The following is a 14,697-nucleotide window of genomic DNA, read 5'->3' as shown; positions in this document are numbered from 1 at the left end:
TTAGTGAGATAGGTATCAAGATGATGATGATCTCTCAAGTCTCAAGTGTTAATGATATCAAGTGTTGATTGCTTGTAAAGCTGAGAAAGGGCAAGCTCAAAACAAGTGGCATGCATGGTTGCTTAAAGCTCATGACATATCAAGTGGTTATGAATAGTCAAAGACTTGAAGTTGTCTTCAAGATACCTCCAAGTATGAAGAGAAAGTGATAAAATGGGTCGGTGAGTGATGTCAATCATGCCTAACAAAGAAATATATATTGTTGATTGCCATCTAGGTGCATTGCATGTTCCAATGAGCTTTGGACGATGTTCCATATAAGAGTAATCATAAAAAGAAGATTAAAGTAGTCATCATACGATGATGAAGTCAAGCAATGGTAATGAGTACCTAGAAGAATAACAGTTGTGAAAGTTCACGTCAATTGTGTGCAAATTTATGCCAATCATTAATCTGCTGCACTCGGTGATTCAATCGGTTGCATCCATGCATTGTTGCGATTGTATTCGACACAAGTTGAGTGTTTATCACCTTTGGAGGACACAACTTCTACACTATTTGATGGTGTAAAGCTCGTGACCTATGTGAGAGGTGACCGCGCAATTGTTTTTGAAGACTTGCAAGTGGTCGTGGAGCCCACCATCCTTTAGGTCATTCACTAGTCTTGAAAAAGGTTAGGATTTGAGTTAATATGTTGACTTGCAACTAGCTTTATTATAACGACTTTCTTTGTGCCCACATTTTTCCTCAAAGGATGAGTTCAATATCGATGGATATCCCTACTTGGTGAACAAAAAATGCTTTTCTGCATGTCTCGTAATCCAAATCTTATTATTCATGTTTGTGCCATTATGCTGTGTAGAAATGTTTTGCATGCTTCTAAACCTATGATTTCTCGTCTCCACGTAAATTTATCTTGTCTGTGTACTTATTTGAGCCTTAATCTTTTAGAAGTTGAACTCTGAATGTTCACTTCGTGAAATTTCACAATTAGTACAAGCATATATCGTCCTTTGGAAGTTCATTTGTACCAGTATGTGTTAAAAGTACAATAATTTGTCCACCGTGATCAACAAGTCACATTATATCAACCATGAACCCTTCCTCCATCTTTCTCGGTGGTTAGGTGACCTAAACAAAATCAGTTTCAAAAGCCATGCGATGTATATCCAAACAAGTAATCAAGATAAGGTAAATTCTTAATCTTTACGGTTGCATTGTTGACGAAATAAAACCACCGTAATAGAAACATTCATAGACATAATCTTTAAACCATCAAACTTAGTGGAGTTGTACCAAAAACTCTTAAAACAGAGAATGGAAAACAATAAGGACACAATGTAACAGAAAGTTAACATCCTATTAGAACCAAAAAGTGTCATGTATCTCATCCTTTTGATGATATGGGTTCGTGACTGTTTGCTACGCGATGTTGTTCATCTCACCCTAATCATATTTGTTTCTTTCACAAGATAGATGCACATCACTCACCCACGAGCTCACCCAACACGTACTTGACGAGTGAAACAAGCATGACATGCTGAAAACAAATCCGATCTGAACAATGAGCAGCATCATACACCCACGCGAAGTGGGCACACTCGCAACAAACCTGACGTGTCTCTAGAACAGCACGATCATGTCACACGGCCCAAACAGGATAAAAAGAGGAGGATAGATGACGTGGCGTAGAAACTTCCAAACAAAACGGCCCACAGAAACCACGCGAGGAAGGCGTCAATACGGGCAAACAAAAGGGGCGAGATCGTAAGAACGCCGCAGAAGAAGAATTCCCAGCTGCGCTGAGCGCAAAGGTGAGTTTTTTTTCAGATCCTACGATTCGTCCCAGCTCTCGTGCTTATCTTCTGCTCTCCCCCGCGGCCTAATCCACCCAGTCTTTTGATTCAGAAGGTGCGGAGGGTGGTGCCTGGTCCAGATCTCGCGTGGCCGCCATGGCGGAGAAGTTCGCGGAGTCGGCGGTAAGGATTTTTCCGCGAGCTCTTTCTTCTTCGATGAGTTTGTTTCAAGGTCGCTCTTCTGTGTAACTTAGATGTTGGGAAGCGGTGTAGGTAGTGTTCAGATCTGCGTTGACCCCAAAGCGCCCAGATCTGGCATTTGCCTCGCCAACTCCAGCGGGTTATCAAGTCACCGTGCCTTGCCAACCGAGTTGCAGCGCGCGGTGGGCCGGTGGCCACGGCCTTTGCCTGCGTCACCGACGTCGTCATGGACATTTGCCCATCTTGCGTATTTTGTGTGGACAGATAGTTAGATCTGCAGAACTAGTGCCACAGTTCCATCGTTAACATGTCTTAAGTCATCTCGGTAGTTGTAATTTTAACAGCATATCATGGATTTTATACATACCATAAAGAGTGATTGCAAAATGCTGAATTGTTCTCAAATAGCTTTGGTTTTTTACTCGCCAAATGTGGTGATTGTTGACAGCTCTATGTACTTACGTAGTTTGTATATTCGATCAATTTTCTGTTCATTTGGTTGAACCTGTGGCCTACCCCTAGCCGTCTTATGTTAATACCTGAGGTTTGTTAAATGTGATTATGTCTATTGTTGGTTTAGCAAATTTACGACACTTGTCTGCAGCTCTTTCAATGATATACATATGAAAATTCGAAAAAATGATATACATATGGCCGTGTAGTTATTGCCTAAATTGAAATTCCACACCGGAAGCTCATTGTTGAATCCATTAAAATTGGCCGGTGACGCGCATTGTTTTGCTGTTTTAAATCAATATGTAGTTTCAGACGCTGCTAGATGTTCTGGATATTCCTGTGCATCTTTGTGCCAGCTAACCTTGCATATCTCACATAAATTATTTTTTGAAAAGGAAGATTTTATTGTTCTCCTAACCTTAAATTGGTTACTATAAGTTGACCACTTAGCTTCACCCATCCTATTTCACTTCACTTCAGCCAGGGCTACTTGTATTCCTGGACAGTGCAGTTGAGAGTGTAGCAACATGCAAATATAAAAATGACAGCCTTATTAATTTGTTCAAATTAAGATTTCTTTGTGCTGTTGTCAAATTGTGCAACTGCAGACAATGATCTTAGTAGTGGAAGCGAATTGTTATATATTGGAAGCGATCATTGATAATGATAAGCTACCAATTAGCATTGTTTATGGAACTTTGAACATACCAAACTGTTAAGTTTGTGTCTTGTTTTTGTTAACCTTCTGCAAGCTCCATGAACTTAAATTTGCTGTTTTTCCAGTATAGCTTCTGATTGGTTGTCTCCTTGTCTTCAGAACAATGTAATTGTGGAAGAGGCTAGCAAGGGCCTGAACCCTGCAATGATAGTCCTGCTTGTGGTTGTGAGCTTCCTGCTGCTTTTCTTTGTTGGGAACTATGCGCTCTACCTGTATGCGCAGAGGACGATCCCTCCAAAGAAAAAGAAGCCAGTCTCCAAGAAGAAGCTCAAGAGGGAAAAGCTGAAGCAGGGTGTTTCTGCACCAGGAGAGTGAAGAGATCAATCAGTCCCTCATGTTAATTACTCTTATCCTGGGCTCCTTTTTTACCTGATAAAAATATACCAGCTGGAGCTGCAGTGTTCAGTGTCTGTTTATGTAGAAGCTTTGTGTTAAGTGGTACATTGGTCTTGGACAACTTATTTCGCGAACTGATAAACTTTAGCGTAAATTGAGCTGCTCTGCTGTTGCCGGTTTATAGTTTTTGTCTTTAATTAAGAAAGAACTTTGCTGGTGATTGTTTGTGCCTATCTTGTGAAACTTGTGTAGTGTTTTGCATTCTGTCTTGTTGTAGTCATCCTTCTGTCTATAACTCTTCAAATTTCATGCTGCCAAAATATATCTTCACAAGGCCAGTTCAAAATTATAAAAAAGAGCGAAAATGGTTAGACTGTTTTCATCAATGTTATTTTCTTCAGTGTGTCCATTTCCCAGGCTTCTGATTTTATTTAGGGAGTGATTTGTTTGTCTTGGATTCAAATGGGACTACCATGGAAATGCCGGAAGAATGTATCCCCATTGTAGCCTCTTGAGTCGTTGCAAACTATATAAACTCCAGGTCATATCAAAACTCTGAATGAGATTTACAACCCAAGTTGATGCGTTTGCCGAGTCTACAACCCAAGTTGATGTGTTTACCATTATCCACTCAAGATTTTTCTTTTTTTGTGAATGACTCTAGATTACGTGGAGATACCAAAAAGTTAACTTGCTCTAAAAGTCTCTTCAATTCAGCTTTCCCAACCAACTTACACTACGAACAAGCTAAATGTTACCTGGCTGTTCTGTTCGTGTGGTAGAGTTCTACTCAAATTTGTTGAGGTTGATCCAAGAAAATAAGGTGGTTAAAGAATTATAAAAATGATTATCTCCTTTGAAATGAAGTCATTTTAATGTTACTGCACAAATCGATACTTGGCTGTCAATACGAATATAAACATTCTCCCGAGTGCCTGGGGACACAACTTCCACAAAATCCAGAGTTTCACGGCTACTCCAACCAAACGAATTTTCAGGTTTCCACAATTCTTATCTCACAGCTGCTGTTGTCCCAACAGCTTTTATAAAATCTACAGTCCAACCAAACACACCCTATGTATCTAACTTTGTGGATGGCCAAAGGCAATGATGTGAACTCCATAGCTTCCACCCCCCCTTGACTGGCTGGTTAACTTTGTGGATTAAGATGATGAATTTTCAGGTTTCCCACAATTCTTATCTCAAGCTGCTTTCTCACTGTGTATCTAACTTTGTGGATGGCCAAAGGCAATGATGTGAACTCCATAGCTTCCATCCCCCCCCCCTTGACTGGCTGGTTAGCTTTGTGGATTAAGATGATGAATTTTCCAATGAATCTTATTATCTGACTAGCATATTAAGTTGAGAGTGGCCATCTCTCCCTTCCTCTCACACCCATCGATCGATCAGTTGCACCAACTCAACTACGAAAACCGACGCCCAGTCCAAAGGCATCTCCAGTGCAGTGACGACTGACAGACGACAACCCACACCACACGGGCACACGGCACACCACAGTAGTATTTGTGTATCTTCCAAGCCTCGCGTTGCAGACGGCTTGTCCCCCTCGCCTTCCTATCTAATTCTCAGCTGCCGCAACGCTTCCTAGCTTTAGGCCTTTTAGCTAGCCAGTAGACGCTCAAAAGGAAGCTATGCCCAACGGCCCAAGTGGTATGGTACCTAAAACATACACAAGCTAGGCGACATGCATGGATGCGTCGGCTCACCAGAATCACTTCCCCCGCACTGCACTGCTCCGGTCCCGAATTCGATCGAGCTCAAGCGCCAGAGAAAGAGAGGAAGAGTTACTTGCACTCGACCCCAGGCCACGACAGACAGAGGGCTAGCTAGCTCACCTAACGCCAACTGCACAAGTGCAGATAACAATACGGCGACAATACAGTACGTCCAGCCGAGATGGTTTCTGACAGAAGCGATCGTTGGAGGTTCGGCGCTCGCACGTACGCCGGCCGCTCGCTCTCCATCGATCGCCCCCACATGCATGCGATGCAATGCAATGGCCAGATTTTTCTTTTATGCAAAGGCCAGATGAGATGGAATGATGCCTGGGCCTGGCTTTAGATCATTATATCCCCTTTGGCTAGCTTTACCCCCTGTGCGACGCAGCCGTTTCACCCTCCCCTCTCCCTTTTATACACTGATCGATCGCATTCGTATGCGGCCATGTTGCACGTTGCTTAGAGACTCGGCATGCCAAGGCTAAAAGCGACAGGGAGCTTGTGGCTAGCAGCCGGTTGGTGATATAAGTGGCCGGGTGCCGGGGAAGAGAGGAGGAGAGAATAAGCAAACGAACTAGCTAGCCAGAGAGGGCCGTACGTCGTCCTGCAAGAGAGTGAACATCTCCTCGATCGATCGATCACGTACGAGCGTGCGAGGATGCAGGGCGATGTGGCGGGCGGTGATCAGCAGCCGATGCAGATGGTGCTGCGGGTGAAGCACCCGTCGTCTCTCTCCTCCTCCGAGGAGGGAGCGGGGGAAGGGGAAGGGTCGTCCAGGTCGGCGCTGTCGGTGTTCAAGGCCAAGGAGGAGCAGATCGAGAGGAAGAAGATGGAGGTCAGGGAGAAGGTCTTCGCGCAGCTCGGCCGCGTCGAGGAGGAATCCAAACGCCTCGCATTCATAAGACAGGTACGTATACGTGATTCGGGTACCAGGCTACTCTTCCTGGCTACAGACGTGTAGCAATAGCAACTAGCAAGCATGTCAACCTTACCCAACCACTGTCTGCTGTTACCGGTAGTCCCGTACAGAACTATGCTGCCGTTTCACCCAAAGGACCGAATGTCGTTAGTACAGTTGGTTCGAAAAGACAGTCGGATTCCAACCCGGCCCATGGAAGATTTTCTTATAAAGTCTATCTGGTCAAAACAAATTAGTTCCCCGAAAAAATTATAGATTGCATTCTCGTACCATCATTTTGTAGGATTTGTAAAGAGGTTAGACTTCTTGAAAAATTTATTCGTTTCGACACCTATGTCATAGACTTAATCGGTATATGTCGAGAATTACGGCATTTTTCCCTGTGGTGTTGGGCCTCTTTGGTTCAAAGGATATGCATAGGTATCTTGAAGGATACAGATCCTTTAGGATTTCTTTTCTATGGTGGATGTTTGATGTGTAGGATTGAATTCTATAGAATTTTTTCTACAAAATGCCTTGTATTGAATTTCATAGGAAATCTAACATTCACTCGTAGCTCTTCTTCAGGATCTTTTGTTTTTTTCCTTATGGAATCAAAATAATCAGTAGGATATAGGTGGGCATGACTTTGCAATCTATTTTTTTTTTAGCTTTTTCTCTGGTTTTTATTATCGTACAAATCAAATGGGTTGTTACCATTTTATCTTGTGGGTTTCCTACTTTGCTGATTTTCATATCCTATGAATCAGAGAGTACACGTATACTACGCAAGTACAATCAGTTAGTCCAGCTCACTGCAAAAGAATTCGTTTGTTTCGTTACAGCTGAGAATCATAATTCTGAACCACAAGTTAGGCCATGACCATGTTTCATGCTTGCAATATTGTTAGTTGTCACTACTTTATGATCCGGTGTATAAGAATAACCAGAAAGGTAAAAAAATCCAAATGATCAAATGGGAAAACTAGATAAAGCTTGTAGAAACTAACTGTACTGGCCTCAAGCTATTAATTGCTAGTGTGTTGGCCTCAAGCGACTAGAGGCTACCACTTCGCCCTCGAGCAGGTCAAACCCTCTTATCGATCTAGACTGGAGCTATTACTGCATATCGCTCGGCTAAAGTGGTGGTGCAGTAATTTTTGGATATTTTTTGAATATTATTTCTGCTATTTCACAGAATAAAAGCAATATTAAAAAAACATCACAGTGGCAAGTTCTGTTTCACCCATATAAGCATCATGGGTGCTTTTTTTTTTTTTTGAGCCAATGGGTGCCTTTTTGTTGTGCACACTCTTTTGGCAACTAGGTCCTAGTGAGACAGGCCCCCTAATAGCCCATTGGAGTCCAGTCAACCTTATTTTGGAGTGGCAAGGCCTGATTAACAATGCTTTAAGCATCATGCACCTTGGTGCGTTTCGAGTACCTGAAGCGACGCCAAATGTTAATCGGGCTTTTAGAACCGCTACGCAACGTTGTGCCACACGGTGAAGCCATGGCCCAAGAAAATGCAAGATGTTGCAGTTGAACCTAGTGAGCTCGGCCGAGCTCCAAGGCCCAAGCACTTCCTAAGAGACTGCATTCTTGCACAAGTTGTGTGATCCTACCAAAACTATTTTATCTGAAATGTTACATCATAAATCAAATACTTTTGTTTGTAGGAGCTGGAAGGGATGGCGGATCCTACCCGGAAGGAGGTCGAATCTATACAGAGGCGGATCGACACGGTTAACCGCCAGCTCAAGCCTCTTAGTAAGAACTGCGTCAAGAAGGTGAATGCATAAATGCTTCCTGAGAATATATATCTTAAGATAATGACTTCTTTACAAGTATATAGTTAACACTGAAGAAGGTATGCTAGAACAATCTTTTACGTGATACTGTATATTGTATATTTCCAGCTGACATATGGATTTGTTCGTGAACTAAAAAACAATTAACAGGAGAAAGAATACAAAGAGATTCTTGAGGCTTACAACGAGAAGAGCAAGGAGAAGGCGCTACTTGTCAACAGGCTAATAGAGGTGAACTGAATATCATCACCTCATTTCTCTTAGTTAAAGATTTGGTGTGGATCACTGTACTCGACTCTTCATTTGGCAAATCTTCAGACATGTATATTACGTTTTTTGTAAGAAAAACTTGTTAATTAACTAACATAACCTCTGTCTCTCGCAGCTGGTGAGCGAAAGCGAGAGGATGAGGATGAAGAAGCTTGAAGAGCTGAATAAGACAGTCGATTCGCTCTACTAGACAGACGTCAGTTAATGTTAATCGCCCTGGCCTGCCGGGAGCTTAATTCCTCTGTGCAATCTCCGTCCCATGGATTTGTTCATGTTCATGCATGTATGTGATCTGTGTCAGCTTATTGTAACTTTCGATGTCGTGAGCGATTCTTGTTGATTTTCCGTTTCTTCTGATTAACTGTTTTGAGTATTGTTGCACTGTCAGTGTCAAGTAAAACTGACGTATTTAAACGAAAGGGACCAAGGAACAAGACTGATTGGAAAAAGATGAATACGACGGCGTGTGTCAACCATTGTGGTGGTATTTGTTAAGTGGTGTTCGTCCGTTGTCGTCGTTGTTATCGTCGTTGTTAGCTGTAGCTAAACAGAGTGTGAGAAATCCATTATTCCATTAGCAGTGGCTAGTTATTGCTAGAAGGGCAGTAATACTACCTAGCGCTGTCACAAAAAGGGGAACTAGATTTTGCTGCAGGGATTCTGATTTCAAGGATCACCAGCTTAACCTCATTGATCCTGCAGATCTAGCCTCCCTCCCCTGTTCCTTTGAGCTCCTACAAACAAGTCTTCAGTTTTGTCTCTGAGCCACCAGGCATGGTTAGTAACCACCCCCACTCATATCGAATTTGTTAGGTGTCTCCTGCTAACCAGGAGGTTAGGACGTCATGTTCAGCTGGAAAAGTGTATCGACTCGATCTATGTAATGTTTAATTAGTCCCCAGGAAATGAAGAGTGCTGCTTCTAGCTAGGCAGCTGCAGGTGGCTGGTACCTAAGAGAGATGGAACCATGATGCTGATAGATAGGAATGGATCAAAGATGAGACATGCCACATGAGCCCCAGATGATTGGAACACGCAAAGTTGCAAGCCATGAAGCCATATTTTTGGCTCCATTCATGCCGGCCCCTGTACTAATGTGTACGGACCAGCTTGTACCATAACACCACGAACAATTTGACGCAAGTAGCACGTACTTGATGCTCCAGCCATCACGCCATTAAGTTGTTCAATTAATACGTGCATGCTTAGGTGAGTACTTAGCAGCATCCCCATCAGGCAAATGTCATGTCACCCATCTGTAGATTCACTACAAAATTGATGTTAATCACTTAAGTACACTGCACAGTGACTGTGCGTTGGCTGCACTGCAGATGGTACCAGTGCGTACTATTACAGCAAACAAACAGCAAGCAAAGAAAGGAAATGCGGTCTGATTGTGACGATTGGACATCACACAACCGTCCCCGCGCCAAATTGAGCGTTTGGGAGATGTATTTCGTTCGTGCCGTGTTTGAGAACGTTGCTCCCCTGTTCTGTCCCCCAAACGCCGCCCCCAAATATTAAAATATTTTTTTTTGCATTTTTTATTTTAATAAAGAGAAGAAATATTCCACAAACTAATACATAATTTGGGACGTGGTTTACATGAAGATATAGTTTAGAACATGGTTTTCCACAAACTAATACATAGTTTGAACAATGGTTGACACAAATATAAAACATTGCAAAAAAAAACCTAACTAGGCTGGGCATCGAAGGTTTCGTGTGTTCGCTGCTAAGAAAGAACACTCGAGGGCACACCCAGTCACTCAAACTGGAAAATCCAGCTGGTGAGGTTGCCCCTGTTGGTTCTTCCAAGGAAGAACATCCAGAAACCTTCGTGCATTTTTTCGCTGCGAAGAAACAACACTCTTCAGTCGCCGTTCTCCTCGGCGCTGTCGCCGTGGTAGTTCCGGCGGCAACGCGTCTCGTCAAACACCTTGACACTCATGTCCCTGTCGTCACAGTAGGAGAACACGAGCACGAAGCCGGCTTCGAGGCGGTGGTAGCGCGCGAACTTCTCCCAGCCGATGTGGAGGTACACCTTGCCGCGCGCGTCGTAGATCACGTCGTAGATCCACCGGCAGCAGCGGCAGCCATCCTCCCGCAGATGCAGCGAGCCCGGGCGCTCGTCGTCGGCGATGAAGTCGGCGAAGTCGTCCGGCAGCCTCTAGATGGTGGGTCGCCCTTGAGGACGACGATGAACTCGAACAACACGGGCCCCTCCTCGTCCCGCCTGTCCGACGATGAGGACGACGGCGGCGTCGCATGCGACAGCGAGCTTGCAGCTCTGCCGCGGCCGCGGCCACGACCACGACCACGGCCGCGAGCTCGGCCTCCGCCTCTACCAGCCATGGCGTCGACTCTTGAGATGGTGGCGGCTAGGATTGGGGAGAGAGACGCTAGGGTCTGTGTGTGAGAGGGATGATAAGAGGCGGCCCTTTTTTATAGGCCGGAGGGAGCCGGGGGAGCGGTGGCGCTTATTAACGCCGGCACGCAGAGCTAGGCGCGATGAGACGCTTCGCTGCGGCTCTGCGGGAACTGCACCATCTCCCCGTTACTCCCCGCCTCGCTTTTCGGTGCATCTGGCGTCCTCGGTGCGTCCCCTGTGGGGCAGGAACGGGATCTCTGACCGCGTGCCTGTTGAAGAATGAGCCGGCGATTCATAGGCAGGGCGCCGGACACCGTATCGGGACGCGTCGGACAAAAAACGACTTTAGAGAACACGGCTAGAAACATTCTTTTATCCGAGCGCCTAAATCGCTTTGAGAAACGATTTGGAGGACGTGACTGGAGATACTCTAAGAGAGCTAATAATCGGCGCGCCGTACTGGACCCAAACTAATTACTAGCAAAAGCTAGCATTGGGTGGAGTCGGGTGCGTATGTACTGTAGATGCATTGCATCAATGGAATTATGCCTAGCTACCGGCTTCGCGGAGCAGGCAGAGATCAAAGCTCGAAGTCATGATGGCCAAAAACGAACTGCAGTCATACTAACACACGTACACATGGTCTAGCCATTGTTTTGTTCCAGATTTTCTTTTTTTTTTCGTTGTTGTTGTTTGCAGTATTGTTGTCAACATGCGTTCACATGTACTCAACCAAATCAGTTTGGAGCTGGTTAAAAACAGCTTGATCCTGAATTTCGTGATGCACATGGAGGATATCCTAAAATGATGCTGGACCACCTTGAGGAGCAACCAACTCTCCATGGCCCTCCCACTCATTATCAAACAGTGAATCATCCCGGTCTACCTCAACAATTATGATATGCATGATTACACAAACGGTCATCACCTCCCACAAAGTTTGCACACTCCATGCTCTAGCAGGGTGTCTGACGATAGCCCAACGAGTTTGGAGGATGCCAAACGCCGCTCGACATCTTTCTGGGCAGCCTCTTGCTCTTTGGCAAACCTTGCCTCCTGCTCTGAGTTGGGACGACGAATTGTCTTCACGACTATAGCCCAAAGTGGATAGATACCATCAGCAAGGTAGTACCCCTCGTTGTAGTGGTGGCCATTGATCTTAAAATCCACAACAGGGGACTTAGCGTGCGCTAGTCTATCAAACACCGAAGAGCGCTGTAGCATATTGATACCATTGTGCGAGCCGGCCATTCCGAAGAATGAGTGCCAAATCCATGTGTCATGTGAAGCAACAACTTCAATCACTGTGCACCCCTCAAAATGGCCGATGTACGCCCCTGCCAACCAAAGGGCAGTTCTTCCACTCCCAGTGCATGCAGTCTAACCTGCCAAGCATCCTAGGAAATCCCTGAAGCGTTGATTGACAACAGACGGACTGTGTCCTCTACATTAGGTTGCCGCAAATATTGTTCTCCGAACACACCGATCACTGCTTTGCAGAACCTGTACATCGCTTCCAAGCAGTTCGACTCGCTCATGCGCATGTACTCATCTACGAAATCACCGGCAACACCATATGCGAGCATCCTAATCGCTGTCGTGCATTTCTGATACGAAGAGAGGCCTACCTTGCCATGTGCATCCACTTTGGCGACGAAGTAGTCGTCGTAGACCTTGACGCCATCCATTATCCGGGTGAACAACGGTCTGGACATCCGAAAACGACAGTGAAACAAGACCGGCGTGAACAATGCCTTGCGGTAGAAGTAGTCGCTGAAGAGCATGTCGTGGTCGCGTTCTCTTTTGATATCCAAGGCTGCCGCGCACCCCGGCAAGGACCCCCGATACACGGGGATCTGCGCGACATTGTACTCGTGGATTATCACAGCCTCCGTGAGGAAGTCGTTGTCGGACTCCTCGTCTGACGACGTGTTGATGAAGTTCTTGAAGAAGAACACGTCGTCGCTGTCCGCTATGATCTACAAATGAAATGGGACAAATTTTAGTTCGCCCATTTCATCGAACACCTCGCAGGCGGAGGCAATCCAATACCGACGTAGGGACATGGAGGCAATGGCCGTCCCGGCGACTTGCGGCCTGGAAGCACGGTGCACGAGAGCTCACCTCTAGCGGCAACGGCGAAGCTGCTGACGGCGGGAGGTCTCGCGGCGGCAAGAGGACAACAGCGTCGGCGACGACGTCCTTCGACGCTGCTACGAGGCCGCGAAAGCACAGCGCGAAAGCGCATCGCGAAAGCGCGGGGCCGCATCCTATGCTTCTGTACAGCTTGTCGGCGTCTCGACGTCGGTGGCCGGCGTCGACAACGGTCGCAAATCGCCGCTCCTGGGGTGGTGGCGGAGCGGGGGAAGATGTGTGCGAAGGGGCTGTGTTTTGGGAGGCAGACATGCGGACTAGGGAAGGACGCGATCAGCCAGCCCTGGTGTCCGTGACCACGCGAACGGGGTCCAGATTTGGGCCGAGTTGTGGGTCGCCCCGGACGCCGTGGCCATCCGTTTTGGAAATGAATCCACACGCTAGATCGAGTTTTTCTCTGTTTTAACCTATCTAAACACATGGACGCAGGATGGGTCGCTGCACTGAAGATACCCTTAGCTTCGCGGAGCAGGCAGAGATCAAAGCTCAAAGTCATGATGGCCGAAAACGAACTGCAGTCATATTAACACACGTACGCGGTCCAGTACAATAATGTTGTGCTTGCTATCTCTAGTGCTGCTAATAGTAGGTGATACAGTGACAAGTACGTGGAATGGAGACATCTCATGCAACCGAGATAGTACAGCTTCAATACAGCAAGATGGGCAATAGAGAGTAAGGCCATCTCCGACACGGCGATCCGGCCATCCCGTGCCTGCAATCCAGATGCATGGTGTCCGAGATTTTCCAAATCTGACCTAAATCTAGGATAGGTTTGCGTGGTCGCGGATGGTACGCGGCGTTCTCACGCTTCGCCAGATAGTCTCCCAGGGCTCAGCTGTCGGTGGACATGCGCGCGTCTTATTAAATGTGGACTGGAAGGGAACTCTCCCTGTTCAGTCCACTTCTCCACTCCCACTTCTACTTCCCACGCACGCTCATATCCATCGCCATGGCCCCGAAGCGATCTTTCGCTCCCAGCGCGAACGACGACGAGGCCGGCAGCAGCCGGCGGATTGCGCCAGCAATGAGGGCTGCCCGCCACCACGGCAGGCTCTACATCCAGGATGCGGGCCAAGAGGCCGCGGCAGTGGCCCAACCCGCGCCTGTGCCGAAGCCCAAGGAGGACGATGACCCCAATCTGCGCGCCTGTTGACTGCCAAAACCCACCGGCGGGCAGCGGCCTTGTCAACACCGTAGAGCCGGGAAGAGCCTAGAGCTGCGGCTGGCTGAGACCCCTCCGAGCGACGGCCCGCAATGCTCTTCTGGTCACACGCGGCGATGCGAAGTGCAAGGGCGTGCCACCTGACCTATACCCGGTCGGAAGGTGATGGGGATGCCTCGCTTAGTTTCCCCGTAGGCATACATGTAAACATTAAATACGAGCCTCGATCGGCTCTCAGGTTATCCCGTGAATCGGCTCAAAGAGCCGATCCACCCATGATCCGTACGGGGTGCACGAATACTTGGTGGTCCCGCTTGATCAAGATAAAGCTAATGAGATCTACGATGATTTAGGGTTTTCACCGCATAATCGGATCATCCTACTCCAGTTGGGCCTCGCGGCCACGCACGGTGCTCGTAAGCCGATCCTAAACAAGGCCTAAAAACCAACATGAAGTTGATCCTCGGAACATCCTCGTTTAGGACTTGCGAACGCCACCCTACGTGCCACCGGATCCTCCCCCTTTGTAAGGCCTAACTATCGTAGATATTAAACTAATCCTTGTAGAACAAGGAGCAATCGTAACGGATCAGATCTACTAAATAATGATCAAGCGGGTGCCGCCCCACACCTGAGATAGGTGTGAGGGCGGCTAGATATGCAAGGGTTGCACTACGTAAGCATGCTTAAACGAAGAACAATGCTAACCCTAACACATCTATGATAACTACGTTGCTCGCCATCAAAAGCGCTTCGATACGAGCAACGCATGAACAACGTGG

The 14,697-nt window shown here is 46.7% G+C and overlaps 2 protein-coding genes across 2 annotated transcripts; both read left to right on the top strand.

Annotated features, from left to right (window-relative positions):
- The first annotated feature begins 1,694 nt into the window (after positions 1–1,694).
- On the top strand, positions 1,695–3,727 carry LOC124675373 (DNA-binding protein S1FA-like). Its single transcript, XM_047211444.1, has 3 exons — positions 1,695–1,814; positions 1,909–1,979; positions 3,271–3,727. The coding sequence occupies exons 2-3, from the start codon at positions 1,953–1,955 to the stop codon at positions 3,484–3,486; spliced, it is 243 nt and encodes an 80-aa protein (XP_047067400.1). The 5' UTR covers positions 1,695–1,814; positions 1,909–1,952; the 3' UTR covers positions 3,487–3,727.
- Positions 3,728–5,796: 2,069 nt separating this feature from the next.
- LOC124674992 lies at positions 5,797–8,720 on the top strand. The gene is made up of 4 exons (XM_047211048.1): positions 5,797–6,153; positions 7,824–7,934; positions 8,106–8,186; positions 8,341–8,720. The coding sequence occupies exons 1-4, from the start codon at positions 5,905–5,907 to the stop codon at positions 8,413–8,415; spliced, it is 516 nt and encodes a 171-aa protein (XP_047067004.1). The 5' UTR covers positions 5,797–5,904; the 3' UTR covers positions 8,416–8,720.
- Positions 8,721–14,697: the final 5,977 nt, after the last annotated feature.

The sequence above is a fragment of the Lolium rigidum genome, chromosome 7 (assembly GCF_022539505.1).
Source record: "Lolium rigidum isolate FL_2022 chromosome 7, APGP_CSIRO_Lrig_0.1, whole genome shotgun sequence".
Classification (NCBI taxonomy): Eukaryota; Viridiplantae; Streptophyta; class Magnoliopsida; order Poales; family Poaceae; genus Lolium; species Lolium rigidum.
The sequence above is the reverse complement of the archived record's forward strand: the minus strand, read 5'-3'. Positions and strand labels throughout refer to the sequence as shown.